The sequence below is a fragment of the Dromiciops gliroides genome, chromosome 5, assembly GCF_019393635.1.
Source record: "Dromiciops gliroides isolate mDroGli1 chromosome 5, mDroGli1.pri, whole genome shotgun sequence".
Lineage (NCBI taxonomy): Eukaryota > Metazoa > Chordata > Mammalia > Microbiotheria > Microbiotheriidae > Dromiciops > Dromiciops gliroides.
The window spans coordinates 44867162-44890675 of NC_057865.1; the positions used below are offsets into that span (position 1 = coordinate 44867162).

Genomic DNA, 23514 nt, shown 5'->3' on the forward strand with positions numbered 1-23514 from the left:
GAGCAAGACAGTCACTGGATCTGAGATGAGCTTATTGTATTAGATAAATTTGACCATCATGTTGGAGAAGAGATGGGAAGGGGTAGAGTGTGTTGCTGGAGCAGTCAAGTAGGAAGCATTGAACAGAGGCTCTTCCAGGAATAGCCCTGGTGTCATATTCAGTTTGTCCATATCGGCAGCTTCTCTTCCAGAAACATGAATCTCTTTTGTACCCCTGGAGCAAATGGCTTTCTGTCCTGTAGAAGATTCCTTAAAGGCATCTGTGGACAAGGGACTTGGGATTTCCTGAAACAACCTATCCTACTTTTGGACAGCTCAAATAGCAAGCAAGGTCATCATCATACTGAGTTACAGTCTGCCATTTTGTAACTTCCCCCGCATTGGTCCAAGGTTCTGAGCAGTTTGAAAGAAGTCTTAAAGAATAGGAAATGGGATCTAATCTGGTAAAATGTAGATGTAGCAGAAAAGAGAGAAAATAATAGACTGAGGTGTTTCTGAAGTTTTTTATAATAGAAGATGATTTCTCTTGTGTCTGGGTATGTCTGTGTTTTCCACATCATACACAGATGGAGTCTGTTCTTTGGTTTCTCCTAACACCATTTTCCCATGTTCACAAGTAACTATTTGTGATTCTGCCTCCTAGACTTGTCTGTCATTGGCCAAAAACTTTTGCTCAAGTAGAACTCTTTCCCACCCTCCATCATTTTCTGTCTGTCTGTCTCTCTCTGTGGATTCTCACTAAATGCTCGTTATTATTCTTCTCACTGAAAAGGAAATGCCTCTGAAGTCACTTTTCTTTTGTTTATATCTCTTGCTTGAAGTCATGAAGCAAGATTAGCATCTTACTCTTTTTTGAGGTTGCAGTTATTTCTAGAAAAGTGGCATGTTGGAAAGGTGCATTGCATCATCCACCATGTCCTTCAAAAGCCTCCTCCTGCCATGGTTTAGGTAACATTGCCTGGTGCTATAAAACGAGGCACTTAAACTGCAATGGGGGGAACTGCTTTAGTGATCTGCTATTGAAGTTTTCAGTTATTCCCTTTTCTACACTGCCAATGAACATTAATGGGAAAAAGATGGTGCTTCCCCTCCTTCCACCAGCCTTACAGAAACATAGACTGGAAAAACACCTTAGGAAATTATCCAGATAATTTGTCTGCCTCTAAGACTACATATACCTATTTTTCTAGATAGATACCTATTCTTCTCTCACTGGAGAAAAGGGGAATTCACAACTTTATTTGATAATGTAAACACATTTAGAATGGTACGTTTAAAACTAAATTTGAAGAAAAGTTGCTGAATAGAATGTTTTTACTGTTCAAATAAATTTTCTAAGTGACTTGAAGTCAAAACCCTCCACTCAAAATGTCTTGAGATCCCTGTACCAAAAGTCTTTAATTCCTAGTCCTGATCTTCCAGCTGCTAGTGCTGTGCTCTTCTTCCCCTCACTCTTCACCCCCCACCCCAAGTTTTTTGTATATATCTTGTGTCGTCTTATTTGTGTACATGTTGTTTTTCCCCAATAGAATTTAAGCTCTTTGAGGACAGGGATTGCTTCATTTTTTTGTCCTTGGATTTTTTGGCATCTAGTACAATGCCTAGCATATAGGTAGAAGGTGCTTTCAGTTGTTGTTCAGTCATTTTTCAGCCATATTCCAGTTTTCATAACCCCATTTGGGGTTTACTTGGCAAAGATATTGGAGTAGTTTGTCATTTCCTTCTCTGGTTCATTTTACAGATGAGGAAACTGAGGTAAACAGGCTTAAGTGACTTGCTCAGGCTCACATAAGTAGTAAGTGTTTGTGGATGGATTTGAACTCAGGTCTTCCTAACTCTAAGCACTTTATCCACTATGCCACCTAGTTGCCTCAAAAGGTGCTTAGCACTTCTTAATCACAATATAAACTATCATTTTATTTAACTTCTTTCATTAAAGGGACTCAATGACTATAATGCAAATGGCTTATATTTTTCTTATGGTGCTCATTTTGAGTTAGATCGGATCAGTCCTGATAGCTTCTGTATCTTCTTAGTAGACTCAGCTATGCTGTGGTAACTTGGCTTGTTCAACACTTTCCGTTTTTCTGTTGTCTGCCATATAACAACTCCCTCTTCTGAATTTTGAGGACATTTAACTGACTTTCATTATGAAGCACCCACCTGTTTGAAAATGTTACTGGTCTATGTAGAAATACTTTAAAAAATCATGATCCCAGCAATTAGATTATTGGCTATATCATAGCTCTAGATCTGGAAATCAGCCCAGAGGACATCCAGTCCAAGCCTCTCATTTGACATGTGAGGAAACTGAGGCCTGAAAAACTTAAGTTGCTTGCCTAGACTCACACAGGGAGTAAGTATCAGATATGGTATTTAAACCTAAGTCCTTTGATTTCCTTCCATAGCTGTGTAACAGATGCTGCCAGATGATGGGTAGTGAGGTTGTAAAAAATACAATTTAGTACACATAAAGTCAAAATACTATCATGTTCCCCATTTTGGGGGAGTGATAAGTCAGAATGCTGTCAGTGCCTAGCACAGTTCCTGCACACAGTAAGCACTTAATAAGTGCTTTTTTGATTGACCAACTATCCTGAGATATAAAAACCCTTGCTCTGATTGGCTAACCATTTGAGAAAAAATATTATTACAGATGTTCAGATCTTAAGTCACTCTTCATCTTCTGAAAAGTGGCATCTCAAGTGGTTTACAGATGCCAAAAAGCTGCCACGAATCCATTTGCCTCATTTGAGTTGTGGAAATATGAAACATTACATGTTCTCCCATGAGTAAAGTCAATGTTCATGAGCCAAACCATTGCCTGTTATAATGATCAAGAATATATTTTCTTTGCTTCATTGTTCATTAAATCACTAACCCTGAAGCATTTCCTTACCATTGCCATACAGGTCAACCACATTCATAAACAGGTTGATGACTTTGGATATGCTGACTCCCCACCACTCCCCATGTGCTGATAAACTCCCACAATAAGCTCTGTTGTATTTCCCAGGAAACATGACTCACTGCAGAAAATAAGGTGTGGTCATCCTTATTCTCTTCCCACACCTCCAAATAAAGGATGATACTTGACCCTTGTATTTGCTAGGGTGTTGGACTGGGTATTGTTTGGATTGTCTTCTCACTAGAGAGAACTATGGGTATTCCATTGATAGGTGGTCATTGCTGTTGACTATCAAGAACACCTTCTGATAAAGCTTCAGTATGACTTTGAAAGCCAAGTCAATGTTGAAAGTTAGATCCCTGGACTGCATAGTTGTGTATAGGAAGTAGAGGGAATGCTGACTAAGATGGGAACCTTTCCTTCTATCAAACTATTCTTCATTCTCATGGGACCTGAGTTCAGAGCCTCACTGCCTCTAGCCAATCTTTGTTACTTAAGTCACTTAACTGCAAAATAAGGGGATTGGATCAGATGACCTCCAAGTTCCCTTCCAGCTCTCAATTATGATCCTATGATATTTCTTTTTTGCAAATTTCTCACTTATTTTTTTTAGTGAGGCAGTTGGGGTTAAGTGACTTGCCCAGGGTCACACAGCTAGTAAGTGTTAAGTGTCTGATGTCAGATTTGAACTCAGGTCCTCCTGACTCCAGGGCTGGTGCTCTATCCACTGCGCCACCTAGCTGCCCCCTCTCACTTATTTTTTCCCAGTTAACATTAAGCTCTTAGATTATACTAAAACACAATACTGTTTTGCTGATTGATGAATATTACTCATTTCTTTTGTTGACTTTGATTCATTATATGTAATAGCATTTTCTCCACATTGATAGCTAATAGGAAACCATTGGTCAACAAAATCTGTATTCTGGACTTGTGATTTGATCTTTGTAAGGAACTTCCAGTAAAGAAACTCATTCTAGCAATGCAGATTGGCAATTCCCCTGCAACTTACAGTCTTTGAGGGTTGTCAGGGTCACTGACTGGTTAACTGACTAGTCCATAGTCACATAGCTAATATGTGTCAGAGACAGGACTTGAACTCAGGTCCTCTTGGCTCAAAGGCTAGCTCTCTATCTATTGTATCATGCTGCCTAAACAGACACAAAATTGACCTTTATGCATTGGAGCAAATGATGTTCCTTCAGAGAAAGATGGGACATTTTGTCTTCTGCTATTGGGTTAATTTAAGTTACTGGTATGGTTGGAGGTAAACACATGAGTGGCAATGTGGTATATAGACTGCAGAGCCTATTGTGGGAGTTTATCAGCACATCGAGCCATGGGGAATTAGCATGACCAAAGCCATCAACCTATTTATGAACAAGTGCTATATACTAAAAATGGCACACAATAGGCACTTAATTCATGCTTGTTGACTGACTGGGGGTACTAAGAAGTTAACTGGTTTGTTCAGGGCCACACATTCAGTTTGTGTCAGAGCGAAGTCTTGAACTTAGTTTTTTCTTACAGTAGACAGGTCTCTAGCTGTTATGCCATATTGCCTTTCATTTCATGACCGACAAAACCAAGGGTCTAACTCAGTGATTTACCCAAGGTCACCAACCTTGGTAAATATTTGAGCTAGGACTGAAGTCAGTGCTTTGGACTCACAAATTTCAGTGATGTTCTCACTAACATTCTCACTATCTATGTTCCATCTTGAGCTATATCAAGGCATAATATCATGGTTTTACATGATGAATAATTTATCCTTTTCAATCTATGGAAACCTGTTCCCAACTAGACTGGCATACTTTCATAGGAGCACAGAGAGAATGACTACTTAAAGGAATTTGAACTTTATTCCTTTTACACCAAATTAAACACCACCAAGAAGACCCATTGAGTTATTCTTAATTGAAACTCTTGTCTGACATTAAGAGAAATGAACTGCCTTGAAGCACCATGCTGGAGCAGTCTATTTAATCAGCCAAGCTAACTCCCTTAACAGAGTGGTAGATTTTTAGCAATAAAAATGCCCACGAAAAAATGAAAATGTGGGAGATATACGAGCAGCTATTGCTTTTCGGTCCTCTGCTTTCCTTTTCCTTCCATTAATTAGAAATCTCCCTGCACGGTCAGATTTGGAATTGGCTTCAAGGTCACTCTGCCTCTTTCAGGTTGAAAAATCATTCCATCAGCTCTGCTTTCTCCTGGGTTATTCATTAGGATAGTATCTCCATGGGCATTTCATAACGTAGTTAGAGCCCTATGCCATTTCAGGCCAACATTTTGCAGCTAGTAACGCCTTTGACACTGACTTTGTGACATGTTCTAAGAATTCTCAGATGGCCCTCTGAGTGATGACTGCATTCACATTATTTGGAGGAGCTAAACCAAGGCTTAAAATTCTCCTAGTCTTAGTTTATTAACAAGCATATATCAAGTGCCTTCTACAAAAGTGAAAACAGTCCCTTCCTACAAGAGATTTTCATCCTGTTGAGATGATACATTTGCATGTATGTGGTTAATTATACATGCATACATGCAAGTACACATATATATATATGCACACGTAGACATATACATATGAATGTACTAAGAAGATAAATAGAAGTTAGTTTGAGGGGAGATCAGGAAAGGCCTCATGAAGAAGGTGATGCTTATATTTCAAAAAACTATGCCCCAGAAGACCCCACATCCATTATTTTCCCAACCATACTCCTCATTCTTCCTACATACTTAAAAAACAAAGAAAAGAAAAGAAACCCAAAGCAATGGTTAGCATGCTTAGTTTTGTCAATGGACAACTTGTTGGATTTTCCCTCTTTTGGCAGGTTCTTTTTGGAGGGAGGAAAAATGGAGAATACTATTCCATCGTTGGCTGCCCCAGACCTGTTCCTCATGGGAGCTTTACTGCTTGCATCCATCTCTTCTGCTCCCTGCCTCTCCTCTCTGCCTCTTTCTCTTTCTCCCCTTACCTTCGCTTCCACTTTCATACAATAATTTCCCAATACTTTCAAGAAACAAAAAAATAGGTAATCCTCATGGGAAAAAGTTCAGGTCATTTGTAGCTGAAAAGTGAAAAATGGTGTTGAGTCTTATGACTTGACTTAAGCCCATTGTGTGGATTCTACTCATGATACTCTTCAGAACTACTTATGGAAGGTAAACATGGAAGCAGCCAGTGGCATAGTAGATTAAGCTCTGGGCCTGGAATCAGGAAAAACTAACTTCAAATATGGCTTCAGACCTTTTACTGCCTACCTGTGCGACTCTGGACAAGTCAGCCTCGGCCTCAGTTACCTAAGCTTTAAAAGGGTTAATGATAATAGCACCTACTTCAAAGGGTTATTATGAGGATCCAATGAGATAGTATTTGTAAAAGCACTTAGCACAGTGCCTGGAATATAGTAGGTGCTAAATAAATGCTTATTCTCTTCCCCCTCCCTAATTACTCAATACTTTTGAAGTGGATGCTCCAGGTAATGGTTTCATGGTCTTTTTTCCCCTTTGTTTCTTTCAGTTTTATGTGCTGAGAGAGTGGGCCAGATGACTAAAACATACAATGACATAGATGCTGTGACACGTCTTCTTGAGGAGGTAAGCTTGTCTAGGGACATGGGGAGGAGATGCTTGTAATGAAAGCAATAATGTTTATTATGTGGTTATGTAACATTCTGGGGGGGGGAGGAGAGAGGGAGGAGGGGAGATTTGTTGTTGTTTTATGTGTTTCTTGCCACCTAGTAAAGAGAAGTAGAGAGCTTTGGAGGTAAACACATGAGTGGCAATGTGGTATGTGAGTATTCTGAGACTTTTTTTTTTAAAAAGTGATCAATTATTGTATAGTGAAGTGAGCAGAACCAAGAGAACATTGTGCACAGAGACAGCAATATTGTTTGATGAAGAACTGTGAATGACTTAACTATGCTCAACAATACAAAGATCCAAGTCAATCACAAAGGACTATTGATGAAACATACTATCCACCTCCAAAAAAAGAACTAATATTGATAGAATGCAGACTGAAGTATGCTATTTTTCACTTCCATTTTTTCCTTTTATTCAAGTTTTCTTATACAAAATGACTAATATGATAATGTTTTACACAATCATACATATATAACCTGTATCTGATTGCTTACTGCCTCAGGGAGGGGAGGGGGAACCTAAAACTATAAATAGAAATGTTTATTACTTAAAGAAAATTAAAGTGATCAATTATAAAGGTACTTCCATAACTGTGTATGTATATGTGAGTGTTTTTCTCTATGTCTGAGAGGCAGACATGAGCAGAAGAATGAGATTGAGGATCCACTAGTAATTAGTGATCTTTCCTGTGCTATCACACTCACACTCACACACACACACACACACACACACACACACACACACACACACACACACACACACACACACACTCTCTCTCTCTCTCTCTCTCTCTCTTACACTCTCACCCTTTATGTACAGCAATTCCTTTCTGAGTTGATTAAGACTTGCCAAGGCAGGTTGGAGAGGCAGCCTAGTCCATTAGGAAGATCAAAAGCCTTGTTAAGGAAGAAGACCTGCATTTCAGTCTACTTGCCTGCAGTGTGGTTTTGGACAAGGCAAATCATTAAACCTTTCTGAGCCTCAGTTTCCTCATCTATAAAGTAGGCTGGCACACCTGACTACTCTGCAGAGTTTTTTGAGGAAGGTGTTCTGTCCACATTGTCATACTCTCTTTTTCACACTCCAATGGGATTTATCATTTTGCTCAGCTATACCAACTTAAAAGCCACTGCAGGAAACTATAAATTATAGGCTAATAATACAGTTTCTCAGAATTAAAAAAAATACCTCTTCCCCTTTCTAATGATATCTTATTTTCTCATTTGCATTATACTTTAATACACAAATAATTTCCTGGAAGATCTGCCTCCTCCCATTTTACTTTTTATTTTTTTTTAATGAAATAAGTACTTATGTTAGCTAGTTGTAAGGAAGAGGAAAAATTCCTTTTTCTTGTACTTCTCTCTCTTTTTCCCCCATATTTTATTAGGGAAAGATCAAAGTGACTTTCTTTTTTCAGTAGAATTTAAAGGAGACTATGGTATAACTTTTCTTAGTGATTTATTTCTCATCTAATCTCTATCAACAGGTACTAGACTACAGCTCAGCGTCCAGACCAAAGCCTCCACCATCATTCCCTTTGGGAGTGGGCACTTTGGTCTGCTCTCTGAGCCCTAGTGTGCTGAATGTAATGTTCTAACTCACATGAGCTTCTTCTTGTACTTCTTTTATAAAAAACAAAACAAAACAAAACCCCAAACTCTTCACTTTTCCTTCTCCACATCTTTTTTTTTTTGCCATTTCCCTTGGGTTGGAGAAGCCATGATATTTTTCCTTCCTGATATAATTTCATTGACCTGGCTGAAGAGCTAATATATATATATATAGCCTTGAACTCATTATCAGCTAGGTGGTGCAGTGGATAGAGCCCTGGAGTCAAGAGGACCTGAGCTCAAATCTCACCTCAGACACTTGCTAGCTGTGTGACCCTAGACAAGTCACTTAACCCCATTTACTTTAAATATCTGGGGTCATCTCCAGCTCTGATATATATCTTGCCACTGGACCCAGATGGCTCTGGAGGAGAGATTGAGGTTGGTGACCTTGCACAGCCCTCCCTCACTTAAAGCCAATTCAGTGCAAGTCATGACATCACCCTGATGTCATGGTCCTCTTGGAGAACAAAAGACAAACAGCAACAATGCCAACACCATCAATGTTCTGTATGTATTCTCTAAATTATATTGGACTTATAAAGAGAAGATCACAAGGGATTTCTTCTCAAGGAACTGATATTTTAAGACAGATATGTTGATATAATACCTCGAAGAGGTTAGGGACTCTTTTGTGTCTATATCCCTAGCACTCAACCCATAGTAAGTGAAAGATCTGCCACTAGATAAAACTGATGGATCCTGGATAAAAAAGGGATTTATTTTGATGCAATTTCCTTATCAAATCAATCAATTAACAAGTTCTGACTAAGTACCTACTAGGTGCCAGCCACTGTGTTAATGTGCAGAGGATACTGTTCTACAAAAAGGGTGATTCCCATTTCACTCATTAGAGGAACCAAGAACGTCCATATATAAATACTTTGTGACAATAGGGTCCCTTTTTTTTTTTTTGGTCACAACCCTGTGATGCCAAATCCCCAGTGGACTAGGGTAGAAATGTTTGATGGGATGGAATGGGATGGAATTTGATCTAGGAGGAGCGAATTTGTGTTAGGAAATAGAATTTGGTATTCACCCAAGGTTAGCCAGTGTTGGCCCCTTAATTGACACTCAGATTGTTGTTAGGCTAATAGAGTGGCCAGAGCTTAAATTCACTGACACTCATTTTGGATAGTATTACTAAGCACAAGATGCCCAGAGGTCCAGACTCTGAAAAGTGACATCAGAAACAGATGAAGAAACATTTTGATCTAGGGCCTTTTGTGATAAAGGATGTAACCAGTGAAGATGAACCTATTGAGTTAGACTTGAGATAGAGATGTGCTTGTGTTGGGTAAGAAAAAGTCATCCAATGAGAGGACATCACTTAAGATATCCCCCATTTTTGTGACCATGGACAGAGTGTGATGGATTGTTAGACATTTGTGGCACATGGGCCAAGGGAGTATAGATGCTGAGACTCAGCCCTGTCTCTTTAAATGGATATAGAAAGATCTAAGAAGTAACGTGTGTGTGTGTGTGTGTGTGTGTGTGTGTGTGTGATTTAATTAATGTGAATTCTGCTCCCTCTTCCTCCTTCAATTCTATCTCTCTCTCTCTCTCTCTCTCACACACACACACACAACTGTGTCATCTAATATAGATCACTTCTCATTCTGTTTGATTCTTGTATATGTCTTTTCACAAGTCCTTTATAGAGTCTTTGTGCAATAGACATGGACATCACAGGACCCAGGATTAAGACCTCAAGGAGGCTTCAGGCCATTGAGTCTGTTGTAGGCTAGGATATTGGTAGAACTGGGAAGATATTTGTTAACCACCCATGATCCCACTAAGACCATCTAAGACTGTTGCTAGCAAGGAAGTTATGGAGAAGAAGGCACTTTGAATAAACTTCTTCCCCATGTAGGCTGATCTGGGGATCCAACTATGGGTCATTTGGGCAAGTAATTGGGAACCTGCAATTACTTTTTATCTCCTTGCCAGTGACTTTATAAAAAAAAACTTCTTAGATACCATTTGTGTTGTCCATCTGTTGCCTCTTATTTTGGCTTTATGGCCAAGTAACCTGTTCTCCATTTTGGTATATCTTCAGTTATATAATTCCTGCCACTTTTCTAGCTGTGCCACTGAGCTCATTCCTGATTTACTTGTTTGTGAAATGCTGGAGTCCTGCCTATTCCCACCATGCAGGTTAGAGTGATTCATTGGACTTGGGCTCAGAAAGACCTGGATTCTCATCCCATCTCTGACACCTGTGACTCTAGGCAATCACTTGGCCTCTCTGATTCTTCATGTTGTCATCTCTAAATGGGGGATAATCAATCTTACCTGTAGAAATTCCCCACATGGTTGTGCAGCTCATATGAGGTAATATGAGTGAAGCACTTTGCAGACTTTCTGTAAATGTTAGTGATTAATACGATATTGCCCTTTAGGTGGTTTATAATCTTGATTCTTCCTGAGAATTTGATGTTCTGTAGCTATTGGAATTCCTAAGAGAATATCAGCATTCAGCAAAGACTTTGAAAGCAGTGAGTGGTTTGGCCTTAACTTACTGCCCCTCTGTAATGTTTCTCCAGTCTATAACATGAATATGACCCCAAGATGCATGCCCTTTCAGCTGTCTGTCAAAATCTGGCCTCTCTGTGTTTCTCATCTCCTTTGTTTACAGTAAGCTGTAAATTGTGAATTTCATGGAGGAAGCTTTTTGGTTGGGGGTTGATGCCTTGGGGTTCAGTGTTATCTTTAAATAGGAATAATTGGAGAACCTTGAAATCAGGAGAGAAGCCTTTGGTTTGGTCTTTTCACAGGACACATTTTGTGCAATTGGCGAGCATCTTGGGTGACAGTATGGTTCCTTGTTGGCCACTTTCCTTCATTCCAGTACCCATAGGACTGTGCTCTTTGTACTTGCTTGTGTCATTGAGACTTGTCCTCTGTGCTTGGGGAGGCACTTTTTTTTTTCCTGAGCATCGCTTTTAAGGCTGCATTTTATTCCGAGTCAAATGCTTTTTAAAAATCAATAAATGATAAACACGGAAGGATCTTATTTTCTACACTTCTCTGCAGTCGGGTTTCCATATGGCTATAAAGTTGTTTTCTACTGTAGGAAGTCATCTCCTTCCTTCTCATGTTTCATTGAGGATACCTACTCTTCACCCAGAGAATATTCTTCTGCAGATTTTATAGCAAAATTGTAGTGCTACTTAGGGTTAGAGGCATATGGCTGGTAGTTATTGATGTCTTCTTTGGCTTTTTTTATAAAAAATTAAAAAAGGAAAACATAGCTTGTGAGTTTTGATTTTTAATTCTGGGAGAATCTTCCCCTCTTTGAGAAGTTTTCAAATCGATACAAGTAACTTTAACACTGAGTATCATGCAACACAGAGGCAGATTTCCTCTGTCTCTTCCTTTCTGACTTAATCCTTTGAAGTGCCATTACCATTTTCTTTTATAATAACACACTGGATGATAGAGACCAAATTCCTTGGCTCCGTTCTAGATCCTTGTAAAAATATCAGACCATCTTTTCTACATCATATGTTTGTTGTCTTGTTCCTGCTTCATCATCTGCAGATGGTCTTTGGGAAGGGGATAGAAAAAAGAAAACATTTATTTAGTGCCTACTATCTGTCAAGCAGTTTGGTAAGAACTTTTAAAATGTATTTTTTGTTCCTCAAAACAACCCTGTGAGGTTAAGTGCTATTATCATCATTACCCCCATTTTATAGTTGAGAAAATGCATAGAGGGAAAAACAAAAGATTAATGCAAATGTAATTTTTTTTTTAATTGCTTAGTTATTTTACACAGGGAGCATATAATTCAAATTCAGATTTAGCAAAGGCCACTCAAATCAGTGGCTAAACCTCCCACAAGGATTTGTCATTTTTCTCAATTTAAAAAAAAGGAAATGTGAATGAACAAAATAGAAATAATTGTTAGAGCCAATAGCTTTGTTTAAATACACCCACTTGGAGCTCTCCTGGCCAATTGGATATGGCGTCTTATCATCTTTAGACATTTTTCTAATTTGGTATTCACATTGACTTTTTTTTTTTGGTGGGGCAATGAAGGTTAAGTGAGTTTCCCAGGGTCAAGTTTCTGAGACCAAATTTGAACTCAGGTCCTCCTGAATCCAGGGCTGGTGCTTTATCCACTGTGCCACCTAGCTGGCCCAATTCACATTGACTTTTGTCCTTTCCAGTCAGTAATCAGACTGTGTATAGAGACAGCTGATTCTGGAATGATTGCCATGTCCTTAACCATTTGTTTCCTTCTCTGACAGATTATTACCAATATATATTTTTTCTTTTTTATGGTAGAATAGTTTGCTCACCATACCCAGTACCTCTTAACCTATTTTTTTTTTTTTAGTGAGGCAATTGGGGTTGAGTGACTTGCCCAGGGTCACACAGCTAGTAAGCGTTAAGTGTCTGAGGCCGGATTTGAACTCAGGTACTCCTGACTCCAGGGCTGGTGCTCTATCCACTGTGCCACCTAGCTGCCCCTTTAAATTATTTCTTAATAAAAATGTTTATGTTATACAGTTGGGTGCCTGCCAAGTAGTCTGTAAGAAAATCTTTGGACCCTGTCATTTCTTAATGTCAAACCAGGTTTGCCCATGTATTTTTGTCATCCTTCCCTGGGCAAAAGATTTGCCAATTATCAGGGTGTGTGCCTGCAGGATCTTGTCATCTTCTTTATAGATTTTCTCTACTTCATCCTCTACCATGGATGCTTCTTTAGACTGTACAACTCTAGCACAGGAAAAGGATTTCTGCCTTTATGGTAAACTGATCCTAATTTCAACCTCCACCCTCTATGCATAGTCCTGTGTGACCCCTTAACCTACTACTGATGCCTCAGTTTCCTTATCTGTAAAATGAAAGGGTTGGGTGCTCTGGCCTCAGAGGTTCCTTTCCTTATAGATCTCTGATCCTCTAATCATATTCATAAATGGCCTGGTTTTAGTTTTTCTTAAACATCTTATATACTATTCTTATATACACATGGACCTGCATGGCAAAATGTCCAAGTATCTTGTTGGAGGATGTTTCTCCTTGGCTTTGGTTTCATCATGAAGCCAACTCTGCTGACATTTTTATTCACTTTTCTATGGGAGAACCTCTAGCTGTCCTTAGATATAGGAGGAACTTCCTTGTCTTTTGGTTTCATGTATAGTAAGGAAATTATCATGGGTGCGATCCAAGCCTTACCAATACTGCTTCATTGGTCTATTGCCCAAAGGTTATGCATCAAAAATGTCTAAGATAAAAATTCCTGATATAGGTAGGTTAAGAACCATATAATTTTTTAGTTCATTCTGTCATCTTTCTGATGCTTTACTCTCATAATTATGGAAGTAGAAGACGACCAAGGACCATTTTACATTTTTTACCTCTTTTCTCAGTAGTTGTATTCCCCCCCCAAAAAAACCCCCCCAAAACTTTATAAAATCTAAGAAAAATGAGATATTTTTAAAGTGCTTAGCTCAGTGCTTGGCACATAGTAGGCACTTAATAAATGCTTGTTTCTTTCCCCTTATCATCTGGAGTCCCTTTGTATTAGCCTGAGTAGATAGCAGAGACACTCTGTTGCCCAGTCTATAAACAGAAGTTATTCCAGTGTGTGAAGGGCTGTCTGAATAGATATCCTGCTATCATCTCCATGCCACAATCATTGAGTGGAAGATTGTGGTTGGTGGCATTTTCCCTTTGCTTAATCATTTTATCCAGGGACCATACCATTAGGCTCAGTAAAAGCCATTAAAATAAGTGCTTCTGCCTCCCCCGGGGAGCTGTCATTTTTCTTATTTAAAAATTTCAGTGTAGGGGGCAACTAGCTGGTGCAGTGGATAAAGCACTGGCCCTGAATTCAGGAGGACCTGAGTTCAAATCCGGCCTTAGACACTTGACACTTACTAGCTATGTGACCGTGGGCAAGTCACTTAACCCTCATTGCCCTGCTCCACCCCAAAAAATCCCCAGTGTAAATATGGACAAACTCAGAGTGGATCCAGGAGCTTTGTTGATTTAATCCCCCTAGTTTACTGCTTACCATCTTCTTAGGCCACCCTACATCTTTTCTGTGTTTACTTTGTATGTGCCAATTTATGTATACTTTGTCTTTGCCATTAGAATGTAAGCACCTAGCAAGTAAAGGACTGGTTTGCATTTTGTAGTTTCCCCCTTGCTTAGCACTACACCTGATATAATGTTGTTTGCCCTTCATTTTCAAAGAGGACCATGATAACAGAGTGATGTCGTGACCGGCAGTGAATTGGATTTAAGTGAGGAAGGGCTGTTCAAGGTCACCAGTCTCACTCTCTCCTCCAGAGTCATCTGGGTCCAGTGGCAAGATATACATCAGGGCTAGGAGATGGCCCTGGATATTTTAAGGCAATTGGGGTTAAGTGACTTGCCCAGGTCACATAGCTAGTAAGTGTCTGAGGTGAGATTTGAACTCAGGTCCTCCCAACTTTAGGGCCAGTGCTCCATCCACTGTGCCACCTAGCTGCCCACTGATATAATGTAAGGCTTTAATAAATCATTGTTGATTGATTGATCCTCCCAAGTCCAGCCTTTAGAACCCCCAGTGTTTCCAGAATGCAGATGTGATATACTGGGCCCAAGTTCCCTTCTATAATGGTATTTGTCAACTGGACATTAGCATTGTTTCATCAAGAAAACCTTCCATGTTCCTTGAAGAAACAAAGGGGGAATGTGTTAAAATATTGGAGTTTAGTAGGTGTCCAGAGGTCTGACTTGATTGACTTAGTAGACCGCTCTCAGTCAATCAACTTGAAGAGCCTCCCATTTCTGGGAGGCGGACACAAAATAGGAAGCAGATGCTGGTGGAAGGCTTCTTTCTCTTTGGTTCGAGACATCAGCTTGGTGGGAGGACTTCATGTGGGCGGTTAGGAAGGCCAGGATTTCCGTGCTATAAGGAATCTGTCCTCAATCTTTCTCTCTCTTTACTATCTTATATCTTTTAATAAACCCTTAAAAGCCTAAACTCTTGGTGAATTTATCAGTGATAAATTCACGTGAGCCTCAGAGATGTAACTGTAATATATATATATATTATATAATTTATATATATATAAATATATATTATATATATATGTGTGTGTGTATATATATATATATATATACACACATATAATTTTTTTTTTGGTGAGGCATTTTGGGTTAAGTGACTTTCCCAGGGTCACACAGCTAGTAAGTGTTAAGTGGCTGAGGCTTGATTTGAACTCAGGTCTTCCTGAATCCAGGGCTGGTGCTCTATCCACTGCGCCACCTAGGTGCCCGATAACTGTATATTTTTTGTTGTTGTTTTTGTTTTTGGGGGGCATTGAGGGTTAAGTGAGTTGCCCAGGGTCACACAGCTAGTAAGTGTAAAATGTCTGAGGCCGGATTTGAACTCAGGTACTCCTGAATCCAGGGCTGGTACTTTATCCACTGTGCCATCTAGTTGCCCCTATAACTGTATATTCTTAAAATTTTTGTTTAAACTGATGCTGTAGCACAACCATTTATTGGAAACTGAGATTTTTATACTCCTCTCCTTTTAGACCTTTCCTGAAACTCACAAAGCTTCATGACTTGTGGTTGAAAACAAAATTCTTAGGTTCCAAGTAGTCATTTAAATTTCAAAGAATAAAGGATATAGTAAGAACTGCTTAGACAAAAATCTTACTATCGTATCACTTGCTCCTTATAGCCTTAGTTCATGGCCTTGTATCAGAGCCTGGATCTCTTACTGGCTTTGTTAGAGAAAAAATTTCTGTACTCTGTGAAAGCTGTTACCCCCATAAAAGCTATTAGCAGAAATCTAATCTTTGGGAACAGAAACAGATTTTCCAATAGATCTCAAGGCCTCCCTTTCATTTTTATGCTTCAGGTAGACAGATAGGTGACATCTTTTCTGTATTATGTGTAGGGATCTATTTGGGGGGTATTAAATAATAGAAATGAACAGTGAATAATCAGTTGCTATTTTATTGTTGAAATTTTTTTTCCCCTGTGCTTTCATAAAAATCTGTTTTTCAGGGGAGGGGGGAAGGACTTTGGGAGGATGCAATGCTGGTGACTAAGTGAGGGGAAGAGTGTTGCATCACATTCTGTTTTCCCTTTTGTCTCCAACAGAAAGAGCGGGATTTAGAATTAGCTGCTCGGATCGGCCAGTCGTTGTTGAAGAAGAACAAAACTTTGACGGAGAGAAATGAACTACTTGAGGAGCAAGTAGATCATATCAGGGAAGAGGTAAGGCCATCAAGAATGGAAAGCCCCAGATATGTGACCAGATGTTATGGTGTTATAGGAAAATGTAAGCAGCTCGAGGGCAGAGACTTTCTCACCATACTAGGCAAATACCTGCTATGCAGTAGGTACTTAATGAATGCTTATAGATTTAGTGTGTGGTATATTTTCAGGCCTAAAATGTGTATTGGGTATTTTTTCAGGGGTTAATTGATGAGGGTGAAACAAGGCTGTTCATTCTTGAGACAAAACTAAGTCAGGGGATCTGGGTTAAAATCCTGGTTTTGCCTCCTGTTACCTGTGTGACCTTGGGTAAATTGCTGAGCCACTCGGAGCTTCACTTATCTCATCTTTCCTCATCTATATCACATGTGCTACCTCCCTCAGACAGTTTTTATGATCAAGATATTTTATGAATCTTAATGTGCTGTGTTGATCAGAGCTATTTCTAGTAATATCAGTCAGAAGGCATTTATTAAACACTTATGTGCTATGTACTGTGCTAAGTGCTAGGGATGCAAAAAAATAGCCCTTGATCCCAAGGAGCTCACATTGTGATTGGTAAATAACATGGAAATGTCTGTCTGTCTATCTATCTATCTCTTTATCCATCCATCTATATATCTATATATATGTATGTGTGTGTGTATATATATATATATGTATATACACACACACATATATACATACCCACAAATGTATACATACATGTATATATAGACATACACCTATGGATATATAACTTAAATATTATATGCATGATATCACATCTATAATGCAATCATGTGTGTATACACACATACACATGTATATTTATATATCTGCATATAGTGATATATCACACATAACAAAATATGTATCACATATATAATTATGTATATGTGTAAACACACACATACACATACACAGATACTAGATAGGAGGTAATCTTAGGGGAAAGGGCATTATTAGCATGTAGGGAGCCTGGGAAAAGCCTCACATGGAAGGTGGCCTTTGAGCTGAGATGTGAAGGAAGTCAGAGAAATTAAGAGGTGCCAGTAAGGAGGGACAGTGTTAAAGGCATAGGGAACAGCCAGTGCAAAAGCATGGCAACAGGAGATGACTTGTCAGCAGAGGGGGACAGTGCAGCTGCATCATAGAGTGTCTGAAGGGGAGTAAAGTGAAAAATCCTGGGGAGAAACCAGGGTGCAAAGATCTCCACATGTCAAACAATGTCTTCTGTTTGGTCCTCGAGGTGACTGTAAGCCACTGGAGTTGGGGGCAGGGTAGTGGTGACATGGGAAGACATTTAGAAAAATCACCTTGGCAGCTTTGTGAACAGTGGGCTGGAGTGGGGAGAGACTTGAGAGAGGCAGGGAGACCAAGACTACTGTAGTGTAGTTGTGAGAAGACTCACTGTAGGTGAGAAGTGATGAGGTTGTGGAGAGAAGGGGGCAATCCATTCATTAATGCTAGCTTTATGAGAGGCAGCAAAAAATAGAAACTAGAGAGCTGGGCATACATCCAGGAAGACCTGGGTTAAAGTTTGGCCCCTCAAACATAGTGGCTCTTTGATCCTGGGCAGGTCTGTTATCTTCTTATCGTTCCCAAGCAACTCCAGTTGCAGAAAAGGTGTTGACTGGCTTTGGTTCCTAAAGTTTTCTCATCTAGGAAATCATAGTTCTAAGCCTCTAACTCTATCCCCATCTCCATTCCCCTTCCCTCTCTCTATCCCCATTCCCCATCCCCATCCCCATCCTTATCTCCATCTCTCTTCCCCATCTCCATCCCTCATCCCCCATTCCCCATCTCCATCCCCACCCGTTTTCTCCATCTCTATCCTCATTCCCCATCTCCATCTCCATCCCCAACTCCATGTCCCTTCCCCTTCCCTTTCACCATCCCCTAGTGAAGATGGATTTAGAATCACCCCTTCAGAGCTGGTAGTGTTAGAAGCCCATTCTGAGGTGGGGAGTTGAATTTACCAGGAACAAAATAGCCTTTTTGTTTATCTGGAAATATGAGCTGCTGTCAGACTTTGTCAATTGGTCAGCACGCATTTAGTCAATACCTCCTCTGTGCTGGGCAGCTGTGATAAATACTGACGATACAAAGAAAGGCATAAGCAGTCCTACCCTCTAGGAGTTCACATTCTAATGAGGAATACAACATGCAAACTACTGTGTCCAAAAAAGATATGCAAGAATAAGCTAGAGATAATCAATAGAGTGGAGGCACTAACATTAAGGGGGATGGGCAGAGTTTCCTACTTTGACCATTTGCGTGTTTCTAAAACCTCATTGCTGTTAAATTTCTGGACATCATTAGCTGGACTTCTTAGTGAAATAGTCCAATACAACCAGGCTCCACTTAGTAGAAATATGGAACAACCCTGCTTCCACCCCCATGTGACTACATTATTTGAATTTGTCCTCCATATTGCTATTGGACTGGAACCAGTGACTGTATTTTCCATAATTATAACTTGTGATGCCTTGAATTCGAACATACAGCCTCTTCAAGGATTAGTTATTCACATTAATTGGTACCTAGCTGATTGTCAAAAAATCTCCCATTGCTCTTTTTATGCTCCTTCCCAATCTAATTAACATAAGCAAAAATAAACTCAAGTGAAAGTCAGGTTGGTGTTTCTTAAATGAGATCAACTTTCTTTCCATGAAATTTGTTAGTTCTTAAAATAGAGATGGGGAGACATTTGTTTTGTGTCTGTGCTCCTTCTGCTTGAGGCCTTTCCTTATCTTCCCAGCTGTTAGGACCTTCCCCTTAAAGGCTGCCTTACTTCTTCTTTGTATCCATCTTGAATGGATACAATTATACCTTAGTTTCCTGCATTAGACTGTAAGCTCCTTGAGGGAGGAGCCAATGTCTGCCTTTTTTTCCTGTGCATTTTAATGCTTAATATAGGGACAGGCACATGTTAAGTTGTGGATCAATTGTATGTAGATAAGATTATTGGTTTGGACAACTGGGAGGGGGTTTGGGATGACATATGAAATTTGAGTTTCTATGGCCTTTGGCCTATAAAGCGCCTCTTCTGAAAACCTGTGATACCTCCTCCTACTCAGGTGTCTCAGCTGCGTCATGAATTGTCTATGAAGGATGAACTGCTTCAATTCTACACCAGTGCTGCTGAGGAGAGTGAGCCCGAGTCTGTTTGCTCAACTCCGTAAGTTAATGTCCTGCCCTGGACTGCCAAGCTGACAGCTTACATTTGATACTTTTAGGGAAGCAGGAGTTGAAGTCAAATCCATTAGGAAAAGGGCTATTTCAGACTGAGGGTGGTGTCTCTTGGTTTAAACATATAGTCATTGGACCTGGGTTTAAACCCTGTACCTGTCAAGCCCCTACCCTCTCTAGTTTCCTCATCTGTAAGCTGAGGGGGCTGGACTGGATGGTCTCTGAAATCTCGGTCTATGATCCTGTGATTGGACAGATTTAATATTCTGGCTGGGGATATGAAATTATGGTGAATATTTGTTTCTCTTTCCCAGGATATTGAATATTTTTAAGTAAAAGTTTTAAATATTGGATTGAGATTTTTGTACTAGTTCTATGATTTTATTAATATAAGGAATTCTAAGTGTAGAATCTGTCTACCACTGTAAATAGGCCCCTGTTCCTCAATTTAGCATCTTAGGGAATCTCCTGAGAGATTAATGGATTTGTTCACAGTCACACAGCCAATGTGTGTTTCTTGGACGCCAAAGCTCTTTATTTGGTGTACAATTTCTTGTTTCCTTTCTAATGTGGAGTAGTCCTTGAAAATAAAGTGAGCAAGCCTAAACCCACGAATGAATAGCACCTGGGGCTAAACAATTAGATTGTAGATTTGGCCATGTGGTGAAAGAGCATAGAGATGTCATAGTTGCTTCTCAGGACCATAGTTGGGTTTTCAACTGTCCACCTGATCTCTTGGCAGCCAAGCAAGCCCTTGATTACTCTAGAGAATTGCCTAAGCCACTTGGTTCAGGTTATGGAAGTCTCAGAGCAGTAACTCTATTAGTGAAGCCCAGCTAAATGACAACACTAGGAGGGAGGAAAATATTGAGGCTTAAGTATTTAGAAACCTATAAGTAAAGATTTTATTGATTTATGAAGTGTAAAGGAATGGTTGTTTATATGCCTGAAGATTTCTTGAGATAATTATCTCGTGCATAGTACATGCTTCATAAATGCTTGTTTCTATCCCCTTTTTATTAGCAGAACCCTCCTTTGCTGTTTGCTAAGATAGTGGGAAGAAATATAGGTGGTCAGCAAATAACCCTCCCTGCCCATAACTTGTCATAATTTCATCTGCACATAAATTTTCACTGCTATCTTTTCTATCACTATCTCCCCCCTCCTCACCTATAGAATCATCTCCCATAACAAAGAATAAAAAAGAGGGAGAAAAAACAGTTCAGGAAAATTAGCCAATATCTCAAAAAAAAAAAACCCCAAAACCCTTATGTTATATTAACTGTTGCACACCTCTAGTCAGTCCCTCACCTTGGGAAAGAAGTTAGGGGAGGTGCCGCCTTCTGTTTGAGGTCAAGCTGTCTTGGTCTACAATTGGCCTATAATGAAGTACTATTATTTTGTGATCATATTCGTTATGTATATTTTTTCCTCTGATTTTGATTCCTTTGCTTCAAATCAGTTTGTATAACTCTTCCATGCTTTTCTGTATTTATCATATTCATTGATTATCACAGTGTAGTAACATTCCATTATTTCTTTTTTCTAAACCAGGTTGAAGAGGAACGAATCTTCATCCTCTGTCCAGAATTATTTTCATCTGGATTCTCTTCAAAAGAAACTAAAAGACCTTGAAGAAGAGAATGTTGTACTTAGATCAGAGGTGAAGTCCTCTCTCCTCTTATCTGCTTTCATAGGGGTGGTTGCTCTGTTTTCCTTATCTTGGGAGAGCAAATACTGTAATACCAGGAGTGATCTTGTACATAGCTACCAAACCAGATCTCAGAAAGTCATTTAACATGACTAAGGATAATTAGTCACCTTAAATACATCACTAATAATGTCATCTGTTATTTGGTCTATTAATCCAGACTCGTAGTGCTCTCCTGGGTTCTTGAAAGCTGTGTTGGTAGATCACAAATTCTTGCAGATCTTTTGCAACTAGAAAGGCTCTGAAATCGTAGCTGAGTGATAGAGTAGGCCATGTGATTTTTGTTCAGGGAGAAGCCTTGTTAATTCCTGATACCTATTACAGGAAGCCTTTCCTGATAGCCTGAGTTGTTACTGCTATCTCCTTCCTCAAATTCATTTGTGTATATGGTACACCTTCTTTTTATTCCCCCCACCCCACCCCCAATCTCCCATTGCCTTCTAGTAGAAAGCAGGTTCCTTGATGGCAGGGACTGTGGGAATGGTTTGTGTGTTTGGGTTTTTTTTTTTTTAATTTTTGTTTTTATATGCTCAGTGTCCAATATGGTGCTTTGCACATTTTTGTTTAAATGGGAGCTCCTAGTGAGGAAAATACTTCCTAACTGGCAATTATTTTGCAGTTTGTAATCTTAGAGTGTTTCTTTGGGTGCTGGGAGATTGAGTGATTTTCCCAGGGTCACACAGACAATATGTATTAGAGGAGGGGCTTTGACCCAAATCTTCTTGATTATGAGTCTGGCTCTTCCATCTACTATTGCAGGCTGCCTCTACCTTACACATAGTAGCTGTATATATAGGACACTTTCCACCCATTATCTCTTTTGATACTTAAAATAACCTTGTGAGATAGCAAAAGCAGGCGTTGTTATCTCTATTTTATAGATGAGGAATCTGAAAGTTTGAGGTTGAGACACTTTGCCAGGGTCACCCAGGTAAGTTCAGAGAGACTCATCACCACAAGGTTGCTACCAGGTGATGAGGTTTTTCTGCCACAGAAACTCATGAAGATGGACCCCATGTGAAAGCACAGGGAGGTTGTGACATGCATCTTTTGGGCAGTCAATCAGTGAAGTATTTATTAAGTACCTACTATGTGCCAGATACTGAGCTAGAAGTTTTGAATACAAGTTCAAAGATGGAAATTGATCCCTACTCACAGCGGGGGAGACAACAAGTGCATATAGCATTATATACAACATAAATAGGAAATTAATACTTGCCTACATCCACATACATAGATATATAAAATGGCGCCCACATCAAAGAAATAGTCCTTTGAAATATTGATTAAAAATAATCACCTGCAATTCCAGAACAGAGTAACCATATTAGATTCTACCATGAGTCATGAACTCAAGGTCATTTTCCTCACTTTTTTTCAATCTTAATATTTATTTTTTTCCAGTTACATGTAAAGATTGTTTTCAATATTTGTTTTTATAAGATGTTGAGTTCCAAATTTTTGTCCTTTCCTCCCTTCCCTCCCCCCACCTCAAGATGACAAGCAATCTGATATAGGTTATGTATATATACAATCACATTAAACGTATTACCACATTTCACTTTCCTCGCTGACTCTGGTAGAAAGCAAATTCATTTCTTAGCAGAAAGGCCAATTCTGCAAACATTCATTTATTACCTCTTAGATACTTGGCACAGAAATAAATCTTTCTTTTTAAAAGATCTGCCTTCTAGTGTCTGCCTCCAAGGAGGTTAGACTCTAATAGGGGAAATAGGACAGAAGGACAAATGATTATACCATATAAGTCAAGTCAACCATCATTTATTGGGTGATTACTCTGTGCCAAACGCTGAGAATATAAACAGAAAGATAGACCGTTCCTGCTCTCATAGAGCTCATGTGCTATTGGGGGAAGATCACAAAAGGAAGCTGAAAAAGTGGAGGTGGGCAGGGGGATGGAGGAAAGTATAGACAAAAGGTAGACAAAGCCCTGTGGAGATGAGTCAATAGTACAACCTAGAGAGGAATGAATAATATGGAAAGTACAGAGTGCTATAATATATAATCTACTATATTGTAAGTTCAGAGCACTATGATGATATAATATGTAATATAAGATAAAATATTGTACTATTTTTTTGGGGGGCAGGGCAATGAGGGTGGCCCAGAGCCACACAGCTAGTAAGTGTCAAGTATCTGAGGCCAGACTTGAACTCAGGTCCTCCTGAATCCAGGGCTGGTGCTTTATCCATTGTGCCACCTAG

The 23514-nt window shown here is 39.4% G+C and overlaps 1 protein-coding gene across 1 annotated transcript in view; it reads left to right on the forward strand.

Moving 5' to 3' along the window:
• The window catches only part of TRAK1 (trafficking kinesin protein 1), a 153392-nt gene that overhangs the window by 81789 nt on the left and 48089 nt on the right, over nucleotides 1-23514 (forward strand). Inside the window, 4 exon segments of the mRNA XM_043965550.1 lie at nucleotides 6435-6511; nucleotides 16288-16404; nucleotides 19467-19567; nucleotides 21133-21241. Of these exon segments, the coding sequence (XP_043821485.1) occupies nucleotides 6461-6511; nucleotides 16288-16404; nucleotides 19467-19567; nucleotides 21133-21241 (378 nt within the window). The 5' untranslated portion in view covers nucleotides 6435-6460.